At 54.3% G+C, this 22,048-nt stretch overlaps 3 protein-coding genes across 3 annotated transcripts; all 3 read left to right on the top strand.

Annotated features, from left to right (window-relative positions):
• Positions 1-211: 211 nt before the first annotated feature.
• On the top strand, positions 212-661 carry MIND_01420300 (uncharacterized protein; the record flags this gene model as incomplete). Its single annotated transcript, XM_037370590.1, has 2 exons — positions 212-342; positions 400-661. 2 exons carry the CDS (start codon positions 212-214, stop codon positions 659-661), a joined length of 393 nt encoding a protein of 130 aa, XP_037212971.1.
• A 5,797-nt stretch (positions 662-6,458) lies between these two features.
• On the top strand, positions 6,459-6,897 carry MIND_01420200 (uncharacterized protein; the record flags this gene model as incomplete). Its single annotated transcript, XM_037370589.1, has 3 exons — positions 6,459-6,490; positions 6,546-6,671; positions 6,728-6,897. The coding sequence occupies 3 exons, from the start codon at positions 6,459-6,461 to the stop codon at positions 6,840-6,842; spliced, it is 273 nt and encodes a 90-aa protein (XP_037212970.1). The 3' UTR covers positions 6,843-6,897.
• Positions 6,898-17,304: 10,407 nt separating this feature from the next.
• MIND_01420100 (uncharacterized protein) lies at positions 17,305-18,631 on the top strand (the record flags this gene model as incomplete). The annotated part of the gene is made up of 2 exons (XM_037370588.1): positions 17,305-17,704; positions 17,751-18,631. The coding sequence occupies 2 exons, from the start codon at positions 17,305-17,307 to the stop codon at positions 18,629-18,631; spliced, it is 1,281 nt and encodes a 426-aa protein (XP_037212969.1).
• Positions 18,632-22,048: the final 3,417 nt, after the last annotated feature.

The following is a 22,048-nucleotide window of genomic DNA, read 5'->3' as shown; positions in this document are numbered from 1 at the left end:
GGCGCCAAACGTAGTGTGCTATTGGGGGAGGCAGGCAGATGAGAGGTGTGGAGCGCGGGTGGGAGTAGGAGGTGTGTCTGCGATCTTAATTTCCTCGTCAACGAGGTCTCCGAACTCACAAACATGCCCAGTACCTCCACACTGGCTTTTGGGAGCCTATTCGACTGCGCCTGGCTGCCCGCATCCCCATTACCAAGTAGCGCCATAATCGATGTCGGCGTGGCAATCCCCAGTGTGTGGAGTCATATCGGCGTGGAGACGATGGCGTGGCGAGCCCGCTGCTGCCAGGGCGGACGGTTTCGGACGGGTTACGGGCTCGGTTTCGTCTGGGCAGGAACTTGTGTGAGTCGTGGATCTATTTTCTTGTCGACACCCTGGTTTTGACCTTCTCCTCCAAAGTCCCGCTTCTCACCTGCCAATTTTCTTGTTCCTCGTCATATCTATTGCCACCGCCAAGCTTCTCGCGCAGTCCAAACGCAAACAGATCCGCCAAACGCTCCCATTCTGGCTCACGCAACAACTCCGCAAAGAGGCACGACCTGACAAACACTACATCGACTTTCGGCGTTCGCGCTGTCCTGTCTGCAGGCAGCACAACCTCCCCGACACGCAAGTAATGCTCGCCGTCAAGGCTGGCAACCTTCCCAACACCTCTGCTTGACCAGCCCGCGGTCGGATTCCGTGCTTTCCTTCTGCTTGTGGCGGCGTCACCCCTTCGAAAACCACATATATCGCCCAACGCAGTAGATACCGCTCCAGCGAGCCTATCTAGTTGCGTGGTACACCTCCACGCTCCTACACCATCTTTTCCTTCTGTCAAATCGAGGAGGAAGGCCGCCGCTGCACCAGCTTTTCTGCGCGGAAAGCGTTTCATCGTCGGGGAGCCAATAGCATATACGGCTGCCCAAATCCTCATCTATTGCTGCGATATCATCCCCACATCGGCGTACAAACGACTACGCTTGTGCTCATAGGCTGAATTTCTGAGCTTGTCTGTTGGCCGACCTCGACAGAGAACAGCACTGGGTCAAGCTTGTGGACCATCCCAACTTCTTCAAATGCGCCCACACACCTTGACTATAATTCCCTGCTCCCCTCCCCCGTCCTCCTCGTCCCCGCCTGCACCCTCCACACACAATCGGCGCCGACTCCCCAAAACGGCAAGTCACGTGCTCGCTCGCCGACCCAAAGACCACAACATATCTCGCAGAACGCGGCAGCTGGAGCTCTATCGAGTGTATCTCGTTGTGCCCCATGCCTGTCCCCTCCTACTCATTTCTTTCTACGTCGCCATTCGAGGGGCAAGGTTGTTGTCGAGCGCGTTTTGTCTGGCAGCCGTATGGGAGGCAGGGGTGGCGATTCTTTGTCGAAAGGCGACATACGCGTCGGGGGAGGTGATTCGGGGCAACGGACAAGTGGTGGATGAGCTCGAGGGAAAGTTTTGAGCTAATTGAGAGAGGAGAAGCGTATGTGGACTTGTCGCCCATCGGGCGAGCGCTCAAGCAAGATGGTCATGTTTCTCAAGACACAGGGGATGAGATTCTTCTCCTCGCGTTCGTTACCCGTCGACTCATTGTGCGGAGAAACCTGTCGTGATTCTACTTGGGGAGTCTACATGTATGTATGTAAAGCTGCAACATACCTTTCCTCGCTGCTTATTGATCATTTACATGCAGGCAGGATGAGTGTCGTTACTCACGCTGGCCAATCGACACAGGCCTTGCTTTGCGTTTGCTCAATGACGTACGATGGCTGCCCTGATAAAATTCAGACTTTATCGCTTTAATTTGAAGGTGAAGTCTCCTTTTCGCTTCGGCTTCTCAGTCTGAAACGTCTTCTAGCTACAGTGGCAACAATATCCATACCAAAGCGCCACGAGCATTATTCCTTCCTTCACCGTTGACTCTTCCCCCCCCCCCGTCGACTCCTGCCGCCCTAGCAATCGAAAAATAATCCGGATATGGCAAGTCACGTGCAGACCCACCCACCGACAGACGTGAACATATCTCGCCCGACGCGGCGGCTGGCGCTCTAGCGAGCATACCTACGGCCGCGTCACGTTGTTCGCATCCTCCCCAATTCTTCCTCGCCCGCAATTCAAGGGGCAAGGTTCTCGTTGACTGCGTTTTCCTCAACCACTGTGTTGCGAGGCTTGGACGGCTTTTCTGCGTCGAGGAGCGAAATACACGCGGGTGAGGGTGCTTGTGGCATATCGGTGAAGGATGGGGCTGTCTTCAAGAAGAAGAGAGTTTAACCTCGAAGCACGGAGGACTGGGTGAAGGAATGTCTACCGGCCGCAAGGGGTCAGTCGCGTAAGACAATCGATTCGTCGAGGTTTGCTACTACTACACGGACTACACTCCCGCATACCACAGAATACCAGCTCAAATGAAGATGATATACCGTTTCGTACAGTACTTGCAATTACTCCGGTTAAAGCGAGGTAGCAGAGAATTTGAAATGTGGGTCGAGGATGCGAATCATGATGATTAATGAGCTGCCTGCGTTTGTTGTTTCTGCCTTTCAGATTGTCGAGCGTTGCGAAATATAGTCGGTGGAGTACTGGTAAGTAAGAACTGCCTCGAGATGAGGAATACTTGAATGACATGTGACCGCCAATCTCTTTTCTTCCGCTCCTCCACCACGGATCGCGACTACAACTACTCGCCCTCCGCAACGCATCTCTCACCCCGCCAGACCATCGCACCTGGTGAACATGAGGTCTGCGAGCAGCTTGGTGGGCTCTACAGCCAGGCACACGAACACGAAGTCCCGCTGCCTGCCTTCAGCCTCCGTTTGGACGTCATGCTGGGTAACGCGGCCTCGACAATGGGCGTTGGCGGACTCTGCGCGGGAAAGTGGGTGTGTGGCAATCTCGGTGCGTCAAAACGTGTTTGCATCTTGCGCGCTGTTCCTGACCTTGTTTCTCCGCAGATGTTCTTTGACTCCTCCTCCGACGGGTGTATCCTAGGGAAACCGCTGGCTCCACCAACTCGACAGGTAGCTGTCGGCCTGGAACTACCCGCTGCCTGCCAATGACGACCTCCATGTCCTTTAACGACTGCTTGACTCACAAGCGAGGGATTCTAGTAGGGAGGAGACGAACTTCGTTGAAGACGGGGTGCATCGTGCGTATTCTATTCAGGTCTATACTAGCATCTGCTCATTCCCGTCTTCCAGTTGCGTATTCTGCCTCCTCAGCGGCACACCTTGGCGGTGTTCGTTGGCACCGACATGGCATTCGCCGCAAACACATTGAAGGCTATTGCGTCCGCAGAGGCATTGCTTTCTACCTCTGGGGAGCCTCCCAAAGCCCTCCCATGCGTCGTACTCGGCCTGTGGTGGACCACAAGACCCGCTTTCAAGTTCCAAGCAATGTCAAAAATCCTCCCATTTTCCCGTCCTACGCTCTTCTGCGACATCTTCATGCATATCCCCACTTGCGAAACTCCTCTACCTGTTTGCGGAGCCTCGATGAACCCGCTTTCCATCACATATTACGTGCTATACAAGACCGGCCCGCCCCCGATTCCCTCTTGCTTTCCTTCTGCTTGCGGTGGCGCGTAACCCGCTTCGAAAACCACATGTCTCGCGCAATCGCCCTCCGACTAACGTGTCTAGCGAGGTACACCTTCACACTCCTATGGGATCCTCTCCTTCTGTGAATCCGAGGAGGAAAGTCGCCGTCGCGCCAATCTTCCTCGGTTCTTCGTCAAGCAAAACAGCATATCCTGTTGCCCACATTCTTATCTTCCGCCACGACATCATCTCCGTGATCAGCGTCACGACGACTATGCTTTCGGTCGTGGGGCTGGATATCCGACCTTTTCGACTCGCTTCGACGGAGGACAGATGGGCTATCGAGGCCAAGCTTAAGCGACTTCAACGATGGCGATAGGTCTGGCTTATACTTCGATGCTCCCTTCTCTCCTCTCCCCCCTACCCGCCCATGCTTGCACCCGGAACAAGCAATCTGCGTCGACTTCCCAAAATGGAAGGTCACGTGCTCGCTCGCCGACCGAAAGACGGGCACATATCTCGCCCAACGCAGCAGCTGGCGCTCTATGGAGTGTATCTCCGCATGCCGCATACTTCATCCCTCCTAATCAATTCTTTCTGCCCCGCCATTCGAGGGGCAAGGCTATTGTCGAGCGTGTTTTCTCCTGCAGTTGTATGAGCGGTATGGGGGACATTTCTTTGTCGACGGGCGACATGCATCAGCGGAGAGGAGTTGGGGAGAGGGATCAGCGGTGCTGGGAGTTCAGTAGAGCGTTTTGAGCCGATTAGGGGGAGGGGAAGCTTTTGCGGACTAGAGGAGCTGGCCGTCGGACCAGCGGCGCTCGAGCAGGACGCTTGACACGCGATTCGGTGATGCGAAGGCTTGGTTTCTTCTCCCCCTCTCCTCGACAGATGGCCATTGGTTGCGTGGAGAAGGAGAAGGCTTTCGCGAATATATATCAATTACACCAGTAACTCTGGAATCCATGTATGCATCGCAACAAGTATGTACCATTGCGGGTTTTCAAGAATTATAATATGCATTCAATAGATTGTATTTATACAATCTGCTCAATCGCTGTACTACCATTCTGGTCTATCTCCATATATTTCCTACCTGTAATCCTCTCTTCCCACCCCTCGCGGTGTCCTCAACAAGCCAATGACTAGTGTCCCGATCACGACGAGGATCGGAAAGGGAAGATGACAGACGTCTCCGCAGCCTCAGTTGATCCAGCGAAAGGAAGGGCGGCAACAACGATCCACTCGACGCAAGCATAAGTACACGGTGTCGTCGTCGACCGTGACGCATCTCCTCCTGGACGTGCAAATATCGCGTGTGCCGTCGGCTTAGCTGACGAGCAAAGAGGTAAAAGCAGGAGGGAATGGGCCTAGTTGGAGAACGGGGGGAGTGTGCGAGTGAGCTTCCGGAGCGATGCATGATTGCTGCTTGTTGGCAACCTGGCGTTGTTGTCCAGTTGTCGAGTGCAAGGGCAAAAGGTGTCGTTCTTGTGGAAGGGCGATGCGGTTGCGATAGATTACAACGGCCTTTGTGAAGCGTCATTGTCGGAGGAAAGAATGTAAACAAAACTACTGGAAATGAAAAAAGAATCGTCAGTGCGGTACGAGAGGAAAAAACGACGTCCACCCACGTTCGCGTCATTAGTGTATAATTGCCAGCCCATCGAGCCGACTGGGATGCTTCCACCCCATCGACATTGCCGATTCGTTTGCAAAAGCTAGTACTAGTCGAAGGACGAAGGTCACGGTCGCGATTGTCAGACGAGCAAGAAAGGGAGAAAAGCCGACACACTTGTGCTGCACATGCCTTTCAAGAGGTGTCGGACCATGCGTTAGATATTCACATCCATCCATGGGGAAGAGGCAAGCAGCATGCGTGTTATTCGTGGTCGTCGCACAGAAGAAATGCTCGAGTAAGGAAACCAGCCTGGACGGGGCAACGATAATCAGCGTCTGCAACGTTTGGTTGCACAACTCACAGGAGAATAATATCCCATCTAGCATACGAGCGCCCGCTGAGAAAGAATCGGAAGCACGGGGGGGAGAACGAGCGCCAACTTCAAGTTAAAGCGGCGGGAGATCGCAGAGGGAGAAACTGAGACGAATTGTTGCAACGTTATTCGTTGTGTGTATACGAGTATTGCGTGCCGGAATAGTTCTCCCATTTGCCAGAATTCGCCCAGGCTCTCGGGAACCTGAAACCTTGCGGGCCACAAATCAGTGAAGCGGATGCGGCATATGAATTGCTAGTGCGCCAGCCGTATGCTTCGTCTTTGTCGTGAGGTCGAGCGTCGCCGAGCACAGTGTTGAGGTGAGTGGTAGTCAAGAGGAGAGAAGGAATTGACAGTGACGCGGTGTGACCGGCCCGTCTTCCCTTCTTCCGCTTCTCCACGACGACTTCTGCTTACCGCCGTCTGTAAACCGCCCTCCCCCCAGTCTTTCCCTCGCGTCAACTGCACATGGTACACGCAAGTGACCCGGTGAGCTGCGCGACCATCCGCATGGTGTCCTTGACGCTGACAGTGTCTCCTTCAGCAGGACGGCAATCTTCGTTTCTGCCGCATGCGGCTGGGCGCTACCTCCATCATTGCCACTCGCGGAAAGAGGAGAAGAGAGGGATGGGGTTGGGAAGGAGGGGGTGGACTAGCCCGGTGCGTCCCGCCGCTTTCTCAGCGTCTTCCCATCTCCTGACCGGTTATGTCGACAGAACTCCCCTTTTGCCTATAACGGTGGCCCAGTGTTGAACGGTTAGAGCAGTCGCCCGCCCAACAAGACTCCTGAACCCCTCCATCTCCCGGCGCCAATTACAGCCGCGGCTCAAAACGGCGGACATCTTCGCAGTCGATCCAGCAACAACTTGAAGAACGGCCGCGACAACCACATCCCAGCGAAGAACCTTGTCCAAAGTGGGCCGTTCCGCAAAGGACACGTAGGCCAAAATGGATCGGATGAATGATGGGTGTGACTATAGGTGCGCGAGAAGCCACTCATCTTACCAAGGTTATTCCTGACATTCTTCCTCGCAGGCTCCTTGCAGTACCGCGAAATTATGGCCTTCCAGCGACGCTTTCTGCGAGAAAGACTTGGAAAACGCGGTACCTCCCTTCGCATCTATCACGTAGACTGTTCGGTGTTGAGGGAGCAAACGCTGGGTGCGTGTTTGGCTACCACCTACCCGTTTTCGTCCATTGACCTAAGCATTCTCAAGGTTCTCCCCGCTCGGAATGGGAAATTCACTCCCCTTTCTCACCTCCGCCACTGCAAAACGGTACTGCGTTTGTGGTTGTGAATCTATTCCAGCAGCGCAGAATCGCGTGGTTTAGCTTAGTGTCGTCATTCATCGACAGAGACGCCACTTTACTTTTGCATTTGCTCAAGGATATACGATGGCCAACTCGCATGCATCCCACCTCCTGTTTTTGCTCCCCCCCCATCAGGTTTGAAGGTAAAATCTCTTTTCACCTCAGCTTCTCCGTCTGAAACGTCTTCTAGCTACAATGACAACAACATACATCCGGAAGCGCCATAACCATCATTTCCTCTTTAAATGACGGCTCTTACGCTTCCCGTCGACGCCTGCACCATCCACCCAGCCAATCGAGAATTTATTCAGATATGGCATGTCACGTGCACGCCCACCCGCCGAAAGACGTCAACATACCTCGCCCGACTCGGAAGCTAGCGGACTGTCAAGTGTATCTCGCTGTGTAGTATGCCTTGCGCCTCCTCCTTCACAATTCTCATACCCCGCCATTTGAGGAAAGGCCGCCATTGAGCGCGTTTTCTCCTATGCATATGGCCATTGAGCAGGCATGGTCGGCGTTTCTTCGTCGAGGAGCGAAATGCACGCGGGTGAGGGCGCCTCCAGCGAATTGCTCAGGGACGGGGCGACTCGCAAGAGAGTTTGACTCCGAGATGTGAAGGAATCGGCGCATGAATATCTCGATTTTTCTAACTTGACTCCCGAATCCTACACCCCTTCTGCGACATTCCTATATATTCCCACCTACACATGCCCCATCTGAGACTACTAGAGCTTTATTACAGTCAGATCTCGCTCCTCAACACTTTCCCCACCCATTCTTCCCCTACCGTCACTTCCACCATATCCTTGGGACAGGCATTTGTGGCGTCGTCCGTGCAGCACCTGCTGCTCTATGAGCCCTATCCCGCGGTACGATTAGGCTATTCCAAGCTACTCGACTCTTTCTAGATGTTGTTACGGGCGGGAAGGCTGTCGTTGACGCTGGTATTGACAACGACCATACTTATTCAAAACCGGAATGGGCTTGCTTCATTCTCTCGATGAGCGAGACGTGCTAGCCGGTCCCCCCCGTACATGTTGTCACTTTCAAGATTTACTGCAATACGCTCCGACCTTTCCAAGTTGGAGCACGTTTGCCTGTGAATGTGATTGTCACTCAGACGTCACGGTTGCATCCAAATCATTCAAGACGAGTCACTTCAATACGCCATTCCCCTGTCGCGATGCTTCTCGTATTCTTCCTCTCTGGCCTTCTTCCGCCCCTACTCAGGCTGCCATCGTTTGGATTACGCGCTGGTGCCAGTGTTGTCGGTTCCCTGATCACGAGTCCCATGATGGGTTGCGCATGCATACACGTGTGGCAGCGGCGAGCGCTGTGCTACGCGGCTAAAGAGAGTTTCGCGAGGCATCCGCTATATCTAAGTATGTTGTTACTTACCAAGTATAAAAACTTATTATTCCTTTTCTTATGATGACCATTCTGTTGCAAACTTGCAATAACTGCCAGATATACGGAATAATGCGATTCAAGTTGTATGCCCGCGCACTCTTTCAAGTTTGCAAAAGCCGTTGTAGAGGGAATACATATACAAGCACTAGGTACGACCTTGGATCATACTCAACTCGTGTAAGAGCGCCGTTGCTTGTAGCGGTACCACATTATCCGATATGCCACTGACTTCCGGCACCGTTCCCACCATCCTGGCCGCGCTGAACGGTCGACCCAAGATGGGGGTATGTATCTACCATCGAAACCCTCGGGGCCGACTACGTCATGTGGATTTCCGTACGGATTGCTAGGACTCCATGGCAAATTTGAATCTGGATACGCTGGTTGGAAGACAGTGGCAACCTGCCTTGGGGCATGAATAGTTGGACCAGCAGGCATGTGGTCGTGCACAAGATGGTCTGCCAGTGGGGGCAGCGGCCCTGGCTCCGTTTGAATGCGCCATCCTTGCCCGCCACCACTAGCAAGATTCGCCGATGTATGACGTGGCGGAATATGTCTGACATGGCTGGTGGCACCCGTTGCAATTCCAGGTCCAAAAACTCCGTCGTATGGCACTGGGTAGTAATTACTACCAGTAGTATATGCCGATGGTGGTGCCTCTACCACTTGGACCGGATAAGGACTACCCCAAGGGGCAATAGTCAGCAAACACGATAGATGAATTGAAGATGCCTGCCTACGTTGGTATCCTGTCGGCGATTGGACGGGAATATGGTCCGGGCCACTGGTTGGAGTCCCGCGGAGGCCTTCCCTGCACAAGCGTGCTGGTACTGTCCAGAGAATACTGTAAGCAGACGAAAGATGCCAGTGCACAACAGATGAAGATACATACCTGGAGTTTATTCCCCATATTTCAAGCTGCGACGTATCATGTATCGCTGAAGTTGAGAGCCGAGGGCCCTGGCAATCTTCGTGAGCGGGCGCGCGGTCAGCTTTCGTGAGCTGTCAACTGACCATCATTTTACCATGTGTTGCTTGTTGGATGCCAAGAGTGACGGAGGAATGGTTTCTGGGGAAGGGGAGCTCAGCGCATTTGTTGCTGGCTTTGATCCCATCAACTGAGTTTGAAACTTCTTATTTTTAGCACATAAGGGCCCGGAATTGAGTGTATAGTGTATATTGATGATCTTCATTCTACACACAATTCCACAGGTCATACTTACTGGCTACCTAACGAGCTCCCTAACTGGCCCTCCGCCCATTTCCCACAATCACAAGCGTCTCGCAGCGCCGCTGCGCCTGTCCCCCGCCTTCGTCTGCAATGCGCTTTTGCGCGAGCCCTGGGCACCAGGCCGAGTCTACCCACGGCCACTCGCCGGCCCCGCGGCCGCCAGCTCAGGCACTGCCAGCCGCAGCGAGCGCGCCGCCCAAGACCGGCGCGCTGAGCTCGCAGTACACAAGTCGGCCCTGCACCGGCTTCCCCGCCGGCCGCCAACGAGCTCTCAGCGCTCAGCCAGCCCCAGCCCCTCTGCCCAGTTTCTCACCATTTTGCCTCAACTGCAGTGCGGCTTTCGCAGTTCCGTCCGCAAGCCGTCCGGGAGTGGCGTGGCTAGAAGATCGAGTGATTAGTTATGGTACACGAGAAAAGGGGACTCAGCGCGAGTCCTGGGCATCCACTCCCAGTCCGAGGCGAGCCGTTTGCCCCCATCGACAGCACGCCGGGTCACTCCCAGCGCGACTCCCCTTCGCCTCGCTGTCCCCGGGCCCACGCCACCACCTGAGACGCCCGTGGTTCTGCGCATGACGGCGACAAGCTGGGCCGGCTTGTCGGCGTAGTCCCGTCTCGGACGGCACTGGCACATCAGCTGCAGCCGTTGAATAGGCGCATCCAGACGTCTGCGCGTATGTGCTGGCCTATCGCGCTCGAGTTCAGCTGAGGAGGATGTGGGGGGACATAACTCACCGGGAACGCCACCTCCTCCCTGTTCTCGCCGTCAGTCGTGCAGCGCGGTCCATCGGGCTGGTGGGCTCAGTGTTGGGGGCGATGTCGAGGAAGGGGGAGATGGTGGTGGTTGCGGAAAGAGAAGCGATGGGGTCGTCACGTTGATCCTGTCACCGTGACGCTTCGTGATCTTACGAAAAACTGACGTCGGCTAAAAGCTGCCATCAATCTCACGAATGATGGCATTTGATCTCACGAAAACAAATCACGCGCCCGCTCACGAACATTACTATTACCCGAGAGCCGACGATGAAGTCTGCTAGTGCGTTGTGGCCAAGTTTCCAGTGACTGATCATGAGATTCCGAGTCCGAGTCAGAGTCAGGGCTTGTAAACCGCGAGAGATCGGCCAGAGTCCCAAGATGTTGAGGACTTGTCGGTGATAAAAGCCCCTGGGCTCCACTAGTAGCGCCACCAGGAGCCCCCTCAATGGGAACAGGCATAACAGGACTCGCGGCAGCAGGCCTTCTCCCAGCTGAGGACCTCCGACTCCGTGTATTGCTCTGGGGAGAACTCGTCGACATGACTCCGACTCGGTGGTGGGTGAGGAAAGACGGAATATGCTGTCTGCTTTTATAGTCCTTCGGGCCGCGTGTGGCACTTCCGTTGGACCCACAAGTGGGCGCAGGGTGACTAGGTACAAGTCATTTCGGCGTGGAATCTTGATTATGGGTGGTGGACAAATATGAGCTTGACTCGTCGCTCGTGAGATCTTGAGAAGGACACTAGAAACTCGTAGAAGTTTTCGGCGTCTTGTGAATGGTCTGCGAAGTCCAAGATTGACGGCAGACGTGAGCTAGCTCGATAGCGACCATCTCTGGAGTCGTAGTCCGTGTATATTGTCGAGCCGCCCATACCAGTAGACTGCAGTAGTACGCGTTTTGTGAAGTTACAAGGAGCGAGGGGAGAAAGACGCGCCTGTGACATAATGCCGCCAGGCTCTTCAATTGTCTTTCCATTCCCCACACGCACTCGGTGCTGGTGGAAAGAAGCCTTTCGAGAAACAACGAGCCAACAACGGCGAGCGTCGTATCGTCGGGTCCTGGTGACGATGCGGATCAAACTGGTCCTCTTCTTCCCTTTACCGTCACCACCATTACCATCCGCCTCCCTCCCTCCGAGTCCGCTTGCCGTGCGCCACACTCACAGCCCGCATAATGCCCGTCGTATTACAACTCGGAATCAAAGGCCGTGGGGCGACAGCTGGACGGGGATAGACGAAGAAACGTGCGCTTTCGCTCATTTTGGCTCGTATTCGCGGCTGACTTCTGGCGTAGCATCCAGTACCCGCAGCTCTATGCTCGGGCTACCCTGTCATCAAAAGGACCTGCACACACAACGAGGGTGGGGCAATTTCGCCACAGGATGGGCAAACCGCTACCACAAGAGGACGAAGGAGCCTCCTTTGTGGCGGTTTTCAGGGACCACCGTAGGGCGGGACTGTGAAGGTGGAAGCTTGAAGAGGAGTGGCTTTGGGGCCTGCGGTTAACGAGGAGGTCTTGATTCAGGTGCATGAACAGCCCTCTCTTCATTTGACGTTGCTGACGCTTCTGCCACAGAGGCCAGCTCGCAGAAACTCTCAACTCTTGCCGATTTTCCTCCCCGCCACCACCACAATGACCCTGACTGTATCTGCAACCAAGGGGTAACTTTACCCGTGCAGGCGGGTCTACCTACCCTCGGTAGTCGGCAACGGGTGCGAGTGTAGCTTGTCGCTAGAGGGATGGAGCGCGTCATGCGGTATGTCTGCTATCTCTATCTTTTCCCCGACTCGTTTTCCGACCTCAATCCCATATCCAGTACCCATGGCTTTCCAAGCAGAGTCGCGCCACCGTCCGAAGTCGAGCCCACTGCAACTTGAGAGGGAGCAATGTTGGTGAGTCAAATAATCGCGCGTGTGAGCCAAGCAACTCATATTCCTCTCTCTCAAAGCCGACAACGGGTCTTCACCGCTCCAAAATCTCTCTTTCAGCCGTCGCCAGCTCCAAGCTTCTCACTCACTCCTAACGGCCCTGCCGATCTGGCTAACGCCTCTCGCACAACAACTCTTGCATACAGACATGCTCCGGCATACATTGAATGGGCTTTTGTTCTCGCGCTGTCCTCCCATACTCTTCGCCACCAAAGTAATGATCGCCTTTTTAAGCCAACTCCGCTTTTTTCACAAGGGACACACTTTCTGCGACCCTCTGTGATCCATTCGCGCGAACAAGCCTGGCGCGTCGACTCCCCCCCCGTCCTTTCCCCACGCCGGCGGTCACGTGCTCATCACTCCTTTGAAGACGACGATAAAACTCTGCTACCTCCTGTCTTATGGCTCCATCGACCATATCTCGGGCTGTACGACCGTCTACGAATGCTATATATGTCGTATCTCTTGGGCACGGCGGGGAGAAGGCCTTTGGATAACGCGCTTTCGCTCGCAAATGGACTTGGTCGTGTGCGTGGTCGTGAAGTTTGGAACAGGTGGTGGGACGATTGAATGTGTTTGGCTAACGAGATGTCGATTTGCAGTCGCTGGCGGGTGTGTACCCTGTGGTTGTTGCGGGACAGGTGCGTGTTTTTGTCCATATAGGCTCTCCGAAGTAACTGAAAAGTCCTTTCACTAGTAGGCACTCTTGTCAACTTGCTGACAAGCGGGCGCGTATGGGCAGACACGTTGGCGGTTGTTCCTGCAGTCAAGATCGTTGCTCATTACTGTCCTCCATGTATCTCTACATACTGAATAACATCATTTTGCTTCCTGCGTCTCCAGGTCTAGGTTATAACAACTATTGTGTCTCTATCAAAAGCACAAACTGATTGTTCTCCTCCCACTCCCGGAACTCGGCTTGCAGGTCTTCGCCCAGAGGACACCGTACGCCTGTTGTGAGTTTCAAACTGAGATGGAAGAGATATGCGGAGTGGATTGCGTCTAGATGCAGCTTCCTACACTGTGCAAACTTCTTCAAGACTCCCTCCGTGAAGGCGAAACGACCAGCGAGTGAAAATAAACCAAGGCGGGGCACCAGTGCCGGACCGTTAGCGACACGGTCATTGCCCGGCGCGTACAGTGTGAGGCGTGCCAAAAGCTCATCCGTCACGAGTGGCGGAAGGTCAGCCTGAGTCTCGTACGAGTCTACAAGGTACAAGTCCTCCAGAACTTCAAGTTGTGCAAGAATATTGCAGAGGTCGCTTGTCGCTAAAGGTAGGTCGATACTGAGGGATAATAGAGATTGTCCGAGCTCCGAACGCTGGACGAAGCTGCAGAATTCCGCTTGGTTCCAACATGGGTGGATCGTTGTCACCGGCGAATGTTCCTTCAGTATCAATCGCGTCAGCTCGGGAAAGCAGAGCGAAGCGAGCACGCGTCCCAGACTGTGGGTGGTATCTGGGATGTCCGCTGTCCGAACCCGCAGCGTCAGCAGCTTACTCGCCACCCTTTGCGGCTGTATCAGCGCCGTCGGCGGGTTGTTATTCAGCCCAAGATATAAGTCCAGCAGTAATGTGCTGCCAGATGGAAGGCTGTCCAGGCGCAAAAAGCAGAGATGGGCCGGATCGAAGGGCGTCTTATGCGTGTAGAACGAGAAGTGTTGCAATTGGCTCCATGGGAGTGCAACGATGCAATTTGCCAGTCCGGTATACACCACCGTTTGTAGCCGCGGGGCATTCGAGAAATAGTCGAATGCAGGGGATGGTGGCGACGGCCAATAGTCAGGGGTGGTAATATCCAAAAATTCTAGGCAGTCCAAACGGTTTTGGATAGGAGCGAGCAGCGTCAGTGTCTTGGCATTGAAATCCAGAGTAATGTCCTTCCACCGGGGTGATTGCTTTATGAGTGACTCTAGCAAGCGACGAAGATGTGTGTATCTAGCACCATCCGTCCAGATGGAGGCCCACGTTGCTTTGACTTGTAAAATCAGCGGATATTGACCGCCTCGAGACGAAGCCATTTCAACCAAGTTCAACGATGTTTGCAATACAGCCATTGACGTGGTCAAAAGACGGCCATTGACAACAAGCTGGCTCCAAAGACTTGGCGTTGCTAGTGCTACTTCCCGCCAGCGCAAGGAAACCTGGGGGGAATCAGCGCTTGCCGATGTCACTCATGAGACGAAGATTGAACTCACTTGCGCGAGAGAGTGAAGGTTTGGATTGACCACCTTCCTCAATGCCTCTCGAGGGTCTATGATTGCCTCCATAGTGTCGCACATCTCCGCAGGCGACACGAGTACACATAGCTCAAAGATGTATGCTAGAATCTCGATGGGAAGCTGGCGGATAGATGATGTCAGAAGGCTTTTGCACTGAGCTTGGTATGACACAGCTCGAGCGCGTTCTTCCTCGGCCGTCCGAAGCAGTTCTTCGAGCCGAGCAAGGTGAGCATCGTAGTCGGCAATAGTCGCAGTCACAGCATCGAGTTTGGCAGACATGTCCGAAGGAGTTGGAAGATTCGAGCGACTTATGGAGCGGAGGTTTTCGATTTGGGAGGCAGAAGGCAGGCCGATCGCCTCCGGGCGGAACGAACAGACAAAGCAGTTTGTCATGGCGGTTAGTGGTGAACTTGAAAGTGTGATCCGTGACCACATTCCTCTTCTGCACCTCCACCACAGCCCTTCCGGCTCCGAGGACCCGTCGACCCCTTCTCCCCTACCCACATACTCATCGTGCACTAGCTACATGAGCAGCCGGGTGCGTCTCACGGTTCGCCACGCCAGGTTTGGCTGACTTTGCTCCGCCTCAGCAGACTGTCTTTCTTGCTTATGCTGAGCGGCACTACTGCCCCGACCAGTGACGGGCGCAGGCTCTTGGGAGACGGGAACTCAGTGTGGCTGGATAGTGGATTGTCGGTGTTAATGGTGCGTCAAAGCATGACATTGTCTTCCTCTCTTTCGTTGACACTTTTATGCGCAGATGCCCTCGAATCCCCCGTCCGATGACTACAAAGGGGACAGCACATTCAATATTGCCAACTTACGAGGCCTGCGCTGCCAGGAAATACTCGCCGGTCCCACGACAACGACCGGGAAACAAGCTCCAGCTACGACTGGGTACGGCAGAGAGGAGAGAAACTCTCTCTGAAACGGCCGGCGTTGGTGCGTCTAGCATCCTTATCGCAACTGCCAGTAGTCTTACTATGCTTTTAGGCAGACTGGAAAGCGCCAGCGCTATAGCCTCCTGGTAGCGCATCCACCAGGCATGAGCAACATTACCGTGTCTGGTGCCTCGTCATATTCCCTCCTCTGTCCTGTCAACACCTTTGCGTCCGTCTTTCCTGCAATACGGTCTGGAAGAGGCGCTGTTCTCCTTGAAAAGAGGACTATTTTCGCCCATTGCCCCCAAATGATGACCGTCGCGACAACCCAGTCCAATACCATACTTCGCCCATATACAACACCCACTCGTTTCTCCAAATCTGCGCAAGCCCAACTCCTGCTTTTCGGGTCATTTGCAGAGCCTATCCCTGCTTTGACGACACCTTTTTGTCGACTTTGAAGTCGCATGGCCTACGCCTCTAACGACTGCATCCCATGGCTCATTCGACATCATTTGCGCTGCTCAATCACTTTCAGGTACCGCAATCGGCGAGAAGGGTCTCGTTGACGCCGTTTTCGATAACGATGACGTTTGCACTAGTATCGACTTTGCTTCCATCTTGCAAGCAACGACTACCCCAGAATTTTTCTCTCGATAGCCCTTTGCATATACCCTCGTCCATCACGTGTGGGCCCCGCGTCATCCCTCTACGGTCGTGTTCGACATGGTTCGTGCAAGTACACCATCGCTCCCTTCTAAATGCGCTTTCTATTACAAGCTATCATGATGTAGGCATGGGTATCATAGCAAACAACGATGAAAACAAGTAGAACGACTAATGAGGAAGAAAAACTTGGGGATGGATGAGAAGAGGAGTATCGAAAGGAAGTAGTGCGAGTAGCCGAGGTCATTGTCAGATACAAAATGGCATGTCAGGAGACTTTGCAACTTTTCGCCTCCGTGAGCTGACAGGATAACGCCGTGCCCAGTGCGCACCGTTGCCGCCAGAAGCGACCAGCGGTGTCCGCAGGGATAGCATCGTTCCTCGGAGTCCACGCTGGGCGTCGTTTGCGGAGCACGGGTCTTGGGCGCGAGCAAGCCGAGATTGCAGAAGAAGCGAAGGAGAAGTGGACAGGAAGGAGGCAAGGTCTGGGATAGGGATATTGGCGTTTGGCGGGCGGTAAGGATGTGGTGTGGTGTCGCCGCTTAATGCTGGACTGGAGAATTTGCTCTTCGATTTCACCCTTCCCGGCGTCGCCCCGAGCTGCTACCATGATGGTCGCTGCGCCGTGTTATGGCGAAGGCAGCAAAGCGGGCGACGTCGTGGATATAGAGCTCGTCGTCGTGAGCGGCGTTAACGATGGTTGGGGTGTCGCAATGATGAGCGGCCATTGCAGCTCGCCTTTGAGTGGATCCAGCCGTCGCTGCCAAGGAGGGCTCGCAGTTGTGAGTGAGCCGCGGCAGGCATAAGTGCAGGCGAAACGCCGGTGACTGTCATCGTGGTCGGTCACCCATCTTCATCGTCAATTTGGTGGGGGACAGGTTGCCCACAAGGGCTGCAGTTCTGCATATAGACCTGGGCTGGCCGTTGGCGACATAGAGCTCGGCCGGCGGGCGAGGGATGTCTGGGTAGGTAGTTTCCCATTTGTCGTGTCTTTCCAAAATGTCAGCATGGAATGTGAATGCAGAGCTCAACAACGCACTTGATGTGCGCCCTCGCGCCCTTCCCTGCGCCCAGTACGTTTCCTCCAATGCTCCCTTTAGTGCTGGCTGCCGACAGAACGACCACAAGGCTTTCGCCTCTGTAACTCCGTCAGCACGGCTTCCCAAATCCGCCTGGGCAAAGACGGCCACGCACGATGATCGCGCGAGGCTGCGGATTCTCCACGGCCGCGTGCATTGGGGCGGATAACGTGGTCGACGGAGGAGATGTCTTGACGGTGGTGGTGCTGAAGAGAAAGTGTCACAGCATCTGTTGCTTGATTCGGAACGACCACTTACCGCTCTGACATCCGACTGAAGCGCACAATGTTGGCGGCGCTGACAAGCCTCAAATGCTGTCTTCATGCTGTCGTGGCAGCATCATGCTGTTTCTTCTCGCCGTCCTCTCGTCGACCCGCGCTCAGCTTGGGGCCTTTCGCCGCTCCGCTTTGCAAGATGATCTCGAATGCACCGACATAAACGCCTGCAGGCGGCTCTTCGACATCGTCTGGGGCTGTCTGGTGACGATCTTTCTCTGTATATGGGTCTCCGTCCACCCAAATGTCCCGCCTCCCCGTCTCGCGCGACCACAGAATGCAGCTGGGTTTCGAAGCTGGCTGAAATGGCAGGTTGTCGGCAAGAATGGACCGCTGCTGCGTCGGCTGAAGCTCATGTCGGTGGCACTCATTGCGCCTGAGCTCATTCTTCGCTTTGCGGCCAGACAATGCTTGATGGCGCGGTCTTTCTCACAAGGTGTGGCTCGAATTTGCTCTCCTTCAAGTGTTGACCCCTCCTTTAGACTACGGGGTCCCGCTGACCCATGGCTTCTTCATCGTTATGGGCGGCTTTGTCGATGTTGATGAACATCCTATTGTGACGAAGGAGCAACTGTCGACACCAAATGTGGTGCAAGAAATGCACGCCGTCAAAGAGTCCGACATCGATGACAAGAGCAAAGGGGACCTGTTCTCGAAAGGCATTGCCCTTTGTCAAGGGCTTTGGTTTATCGCCCAGTGCATCGCACGAAGGCTGCAGCGGCTCCCTCTAACGTCGCTCGAAGTGGCCACATTGTCATTCGCGGTGCTCAACGCGCTGACGTGGCTATTCTGGCTGGGTAAGCCGCTCGATGTGCGCAATCAAATCAAGCTTCCTGTCCGCACCAGCCCCCCAAACCACACCGCCAGCCCTCCGTACCCCGCCAGCGCCTCGTGGCTCGACCGCTTCCTCAGTGTATTCGTAAACGCCTACCACGAGGCCGACTACGATCCCCTGTCCAACACGGCGGTTCCCACGTTCTGGTGCACCACCGTATCCAATTACATCGACATCCGCAACTCCACGCGAGCGCATTGGCTGTCGTGGACGCTCACGGACGCGATCCCGTTTTTGTCCGGGACGCTGTTTGGCGGCATCCACTGCCTCGCGTGGTGCGCCGCGTTCCCTTCCCCTGCCGAAATGTGGCTCTGGCGTAGCTCCGCGCTGGTACTAACTGTGGCACCCCCGGTCTTCCTCGCGGCCTCGCTACTGTATACCATTTCTCCGGAGGGCATGCTGGGCTTTGTCGGTGTGTATTCGGTTGCGCGGGGCATCCTCCTGGTGTTGCCGTTGTCCGCGCTGCGACTGCTCCCACTGGCGGCATTCAGAGATGTAGATTGGAGTGTCTATATTCCCCACTTGTAGTTGATGGTCATGATAACTTCAAGTTTACCGGAAAAATACACCAAAAATTCATTGTTTATTCAAGTCTCTTCCGACGTGTCTGAACATAGCGTTCTGCTACCTCATTCGTAGTCTTTCCCAAGCCCATATCTGTCCACACTTTCTGATGCAACACACGCAACATATATTTGAGCAAGTCCTCAGGAGGGCTGGCCAGGCGGACAAAGCGCAAAGGAGCCAGCTTGACTGCGGCAACGAGAGACTTGTCGTTGGCATCATAAAGTCTGTTCTCAAAACACAACGAGAGGGATTCCAACTGGGGGACGTCGCCAATGATATCCCTGAATGATATGCCGCCAATGGATGGGAGGTTCATGAGCTCCAGCGAGGCAAATCGCGCGGAGTGCTGGCCGAGTTTGAGCGTGTGGATCGCTGCGTCAAAGAAGCGCTCGGTCCAGAGCGAGACATGCAAAAGGCAGTTTTTGGAGAGCCGGAGATGTCGGGATACGGTGGCTTTCATAGCTTTGGGGGTCATGTATGTCTTGTTTTTGTCCAAGTACTGTAGCATTTTATTCAGTTCGTATGTCACGTGTCACAGTAGCTATAAAATTCGAAATTTTTTCGTATGTCACACCATTTTGCTCAAAATCCTCTCCCAAAAAGGCAATTTATGACATTTCCGGGCGCCTCCGGCGCCAAGAGTTTCCTAATTAGGAAATAATTCGAATTGATATTTTCGTATTGAATGTCACACCACTTTTGGCATTCGAATTGAATAAAATACAACAGTATATGTGAATGGTCGTCCAGAGGCCCGCGGCTGGTGAGGATAACTTCGTTCCAAGTGCGAGAGACGAGGCGGAGGGCGGTCATGCTTCTCTTCCAGAGGGTGTTTCGCTCCGGAACACTCATGTTGATGAGCTCGCTTGAGGCCCACCACCCCGCATTCGCCAGCCTTGGATAAACTTCGTGGTGTTTGCTGTGGAATTCGAAAATGGTGCTCCAGATTTCGAGGGGAAGGTTGAAGGAGCGGCGATGCTTGAGAGTATCGCCTGGTGCCAGACGCGACATCGCTCAGAGAGGTGTGTTTAGGAAGGAGATTGTGGCGGCAGGAGCCAAAACGCGGATCCGGAGAGTCACTCCCAGTATATACGAGAATAGTAGGACTGGGACTCGCACAGTAGGACTCAGTCCTACTTTGATGGGTCCCAGTCCTACTCCCGCGGCCCCGGAATGGGACTCGCATCCCGCATATCAACCCCAGGTGATGGATCGACAACCATCGCATCAACGGGGTTGCGGCGCCGGCCGCGGCGGCCGGGGTTTTCCACCCCGGACCCCGACCAGGGGCTTCGCCCTGGACCCACCCTGCCGGGGGCTTCCGCTCGCCGCGGGGCCCGCTGCGCGGAGCGTGGCATCTCTTTTCAGCTGATTTCATTATTTTTTGACAGGGTTGCGCGCGACGGCCGGGGTTTTCCACCCCGGACCCCGACCGAGGGCTTCGCCCCGGACCCCACGCTGCCGCGGGCTGCCGTTCGCCACGGAGGCCCGCTGCGCGGTGCGTGATCCATCTTTTTATGATTGATATTCTGATTTTCGTTGACTTGTTAGGGCTCGGCTATGTGTTCTCGGCGCCGCGAGAATGGGACTGGGCCATCAAAGTGGGACTGAGTCCTACTCTGTGAGTACCACTCCTACTATTCTCGTTACTGCTCAGTCACTCCGGAGTCACACCATCGTGACGTCTTCCCAAACCACCACCAGCCACTGGATAGCGCCGCCCCCTCCGTATTGGAAGATGGCTCATACGGCCGCTCGCCCTTCCGTTGACCGCGATATCCGTCATCCCAGTACGTGGCTTCTCTAGACAGTCACACAGCTTTTCTCATGCTAACTCCCCGTTTCCGAGTCAGCAGCAATATTCACGCAACACTACTGATACGACACCGTTTTTCGAAATGAATAGCTTCCATATGAACGATTCACCATTCATTCTCGTATCGCTCTATGACTGCCATGGTTTGCGCTCTTGCCAGTGTGAAGGCGACGGGTGGTAGAATGTGTCTGTTTGGGGAGGCAAACTGGCCCGTCGAGGCGGAGCATTGTACGTTTATCATGGATGTGTTTGCCTATCTTTCTCTGACACTTGCATAGATATACTGCATATGTCTTTTTAAGTATCAAGGATGAGCTAGTCGTGCTGCGTTGCGACTTCTTTTTGTGCCGTATCTGTCGACTGTGTCATGTCCGAGTCTGTCTACTGCAGATAACGGTCGCGGGCCATGTAGCACTCGCAATGGGATAGTTCTGAATACGCATTGGCAGTGACATGCTCTATTTCCTCAGATTCCTCTGTCCTTTCGTTCTCTCGCTCATCGACTCTCATCACTTTGGGCAATTGTTAATCTCGGGATTCTACCAGTGTGTGGTACTGTTCATACTTTTTGCGTAAGCGATGTGTAAGTAATCTATGTATCTGCATATTCTTCATTGAGCTGAACTTTAAACTGTTGCTAGTGTTTTGATTCGGCATATTTCTAAATTCTCTCCCCTTGCGACTTGGCTTGCGGAACAACCACCCCCTCACGATTACCATCTACTGCTTGCTCTTCGCCACTGCAGTCAACGTGACCGCGCCGTTGCAGTTCGCTGCGACAATACGGCTCCCCTTCTCCACGAACTCATAGTAGTGTGATGCCACAGTGAGACCACGAACAATAATGCTCTGCAGCTTTGTCTGGTGAGGGACTCTTTTGCGCCAGACATCCGTGAAAGCCGCGATGTTGCCAAAGAGTTTTCGTTCACGCGAATCGCCGGGTTTCAGGTTATAGTGCTTGCACACAACTTCATAGATGATGGTGTGGAGGCGGCCGAAGACCGGATCAGGTAGTCTGTGCTGCTTCCGGCTGCAGCTTAGAGCCAACAAGTCATGTATCAGGTCGTGCGCAGATGGTTTCTGCTCATACAATGGTTGCTTCACGTCGAGCTGGCGCAGAGCCGGGAGGTTGTCAAGAAGGCACATGAGGCTGGGTCCATCGATATTGACAACATATTGCAAAGCAAGTGTGGTAACGCCGCTGTAGTTCTGCATCAGTCGGCCGCCGACAACGGCAAGTTCGCTGTGGTACTGGTACAGACAGAACTGGTTCTCGGAACCTGCAGTTATTATGAGATGCTGCAGCGATGGGACAGCCAGCACAGCTAAGTAGGTGGACCAGCTCGGTAATTGGTTATCAATTATTAAATGCTTTAACCCACGGTGAGTAATGGCTGCATGGGTCACGGGCGGGATCAACCTGGACCGGTGGATAAACTTGAACAGACTAGCGGATTCGACTTTCGCAGCAGCTGGATGTGCGAGATAGTAGACAAGGAGGTCAAGAGTGTCGCAAGCGAGAAAACGGATGTCGGCCCAGTTGATGTGGTCCCGCAACTCCC

The sequence above is a fragment of the Mycena indigotica genome (assembly GCF_014461135.1).
Source record: "Mycena indigotica strain 171206Taipei chromosome Unknown Mind.scaff0019, whole genome shotgun sequence".
Lineage (NCBI taxonomy): Eukaryota > Fungi > Basidiomycota > Agaricomycetes > Agaricales > Mycenaceae > Mycena > Mycena indigotica.
This window is presented reverse-complemented; position numbering and strand designations above follow the sequence as displayed.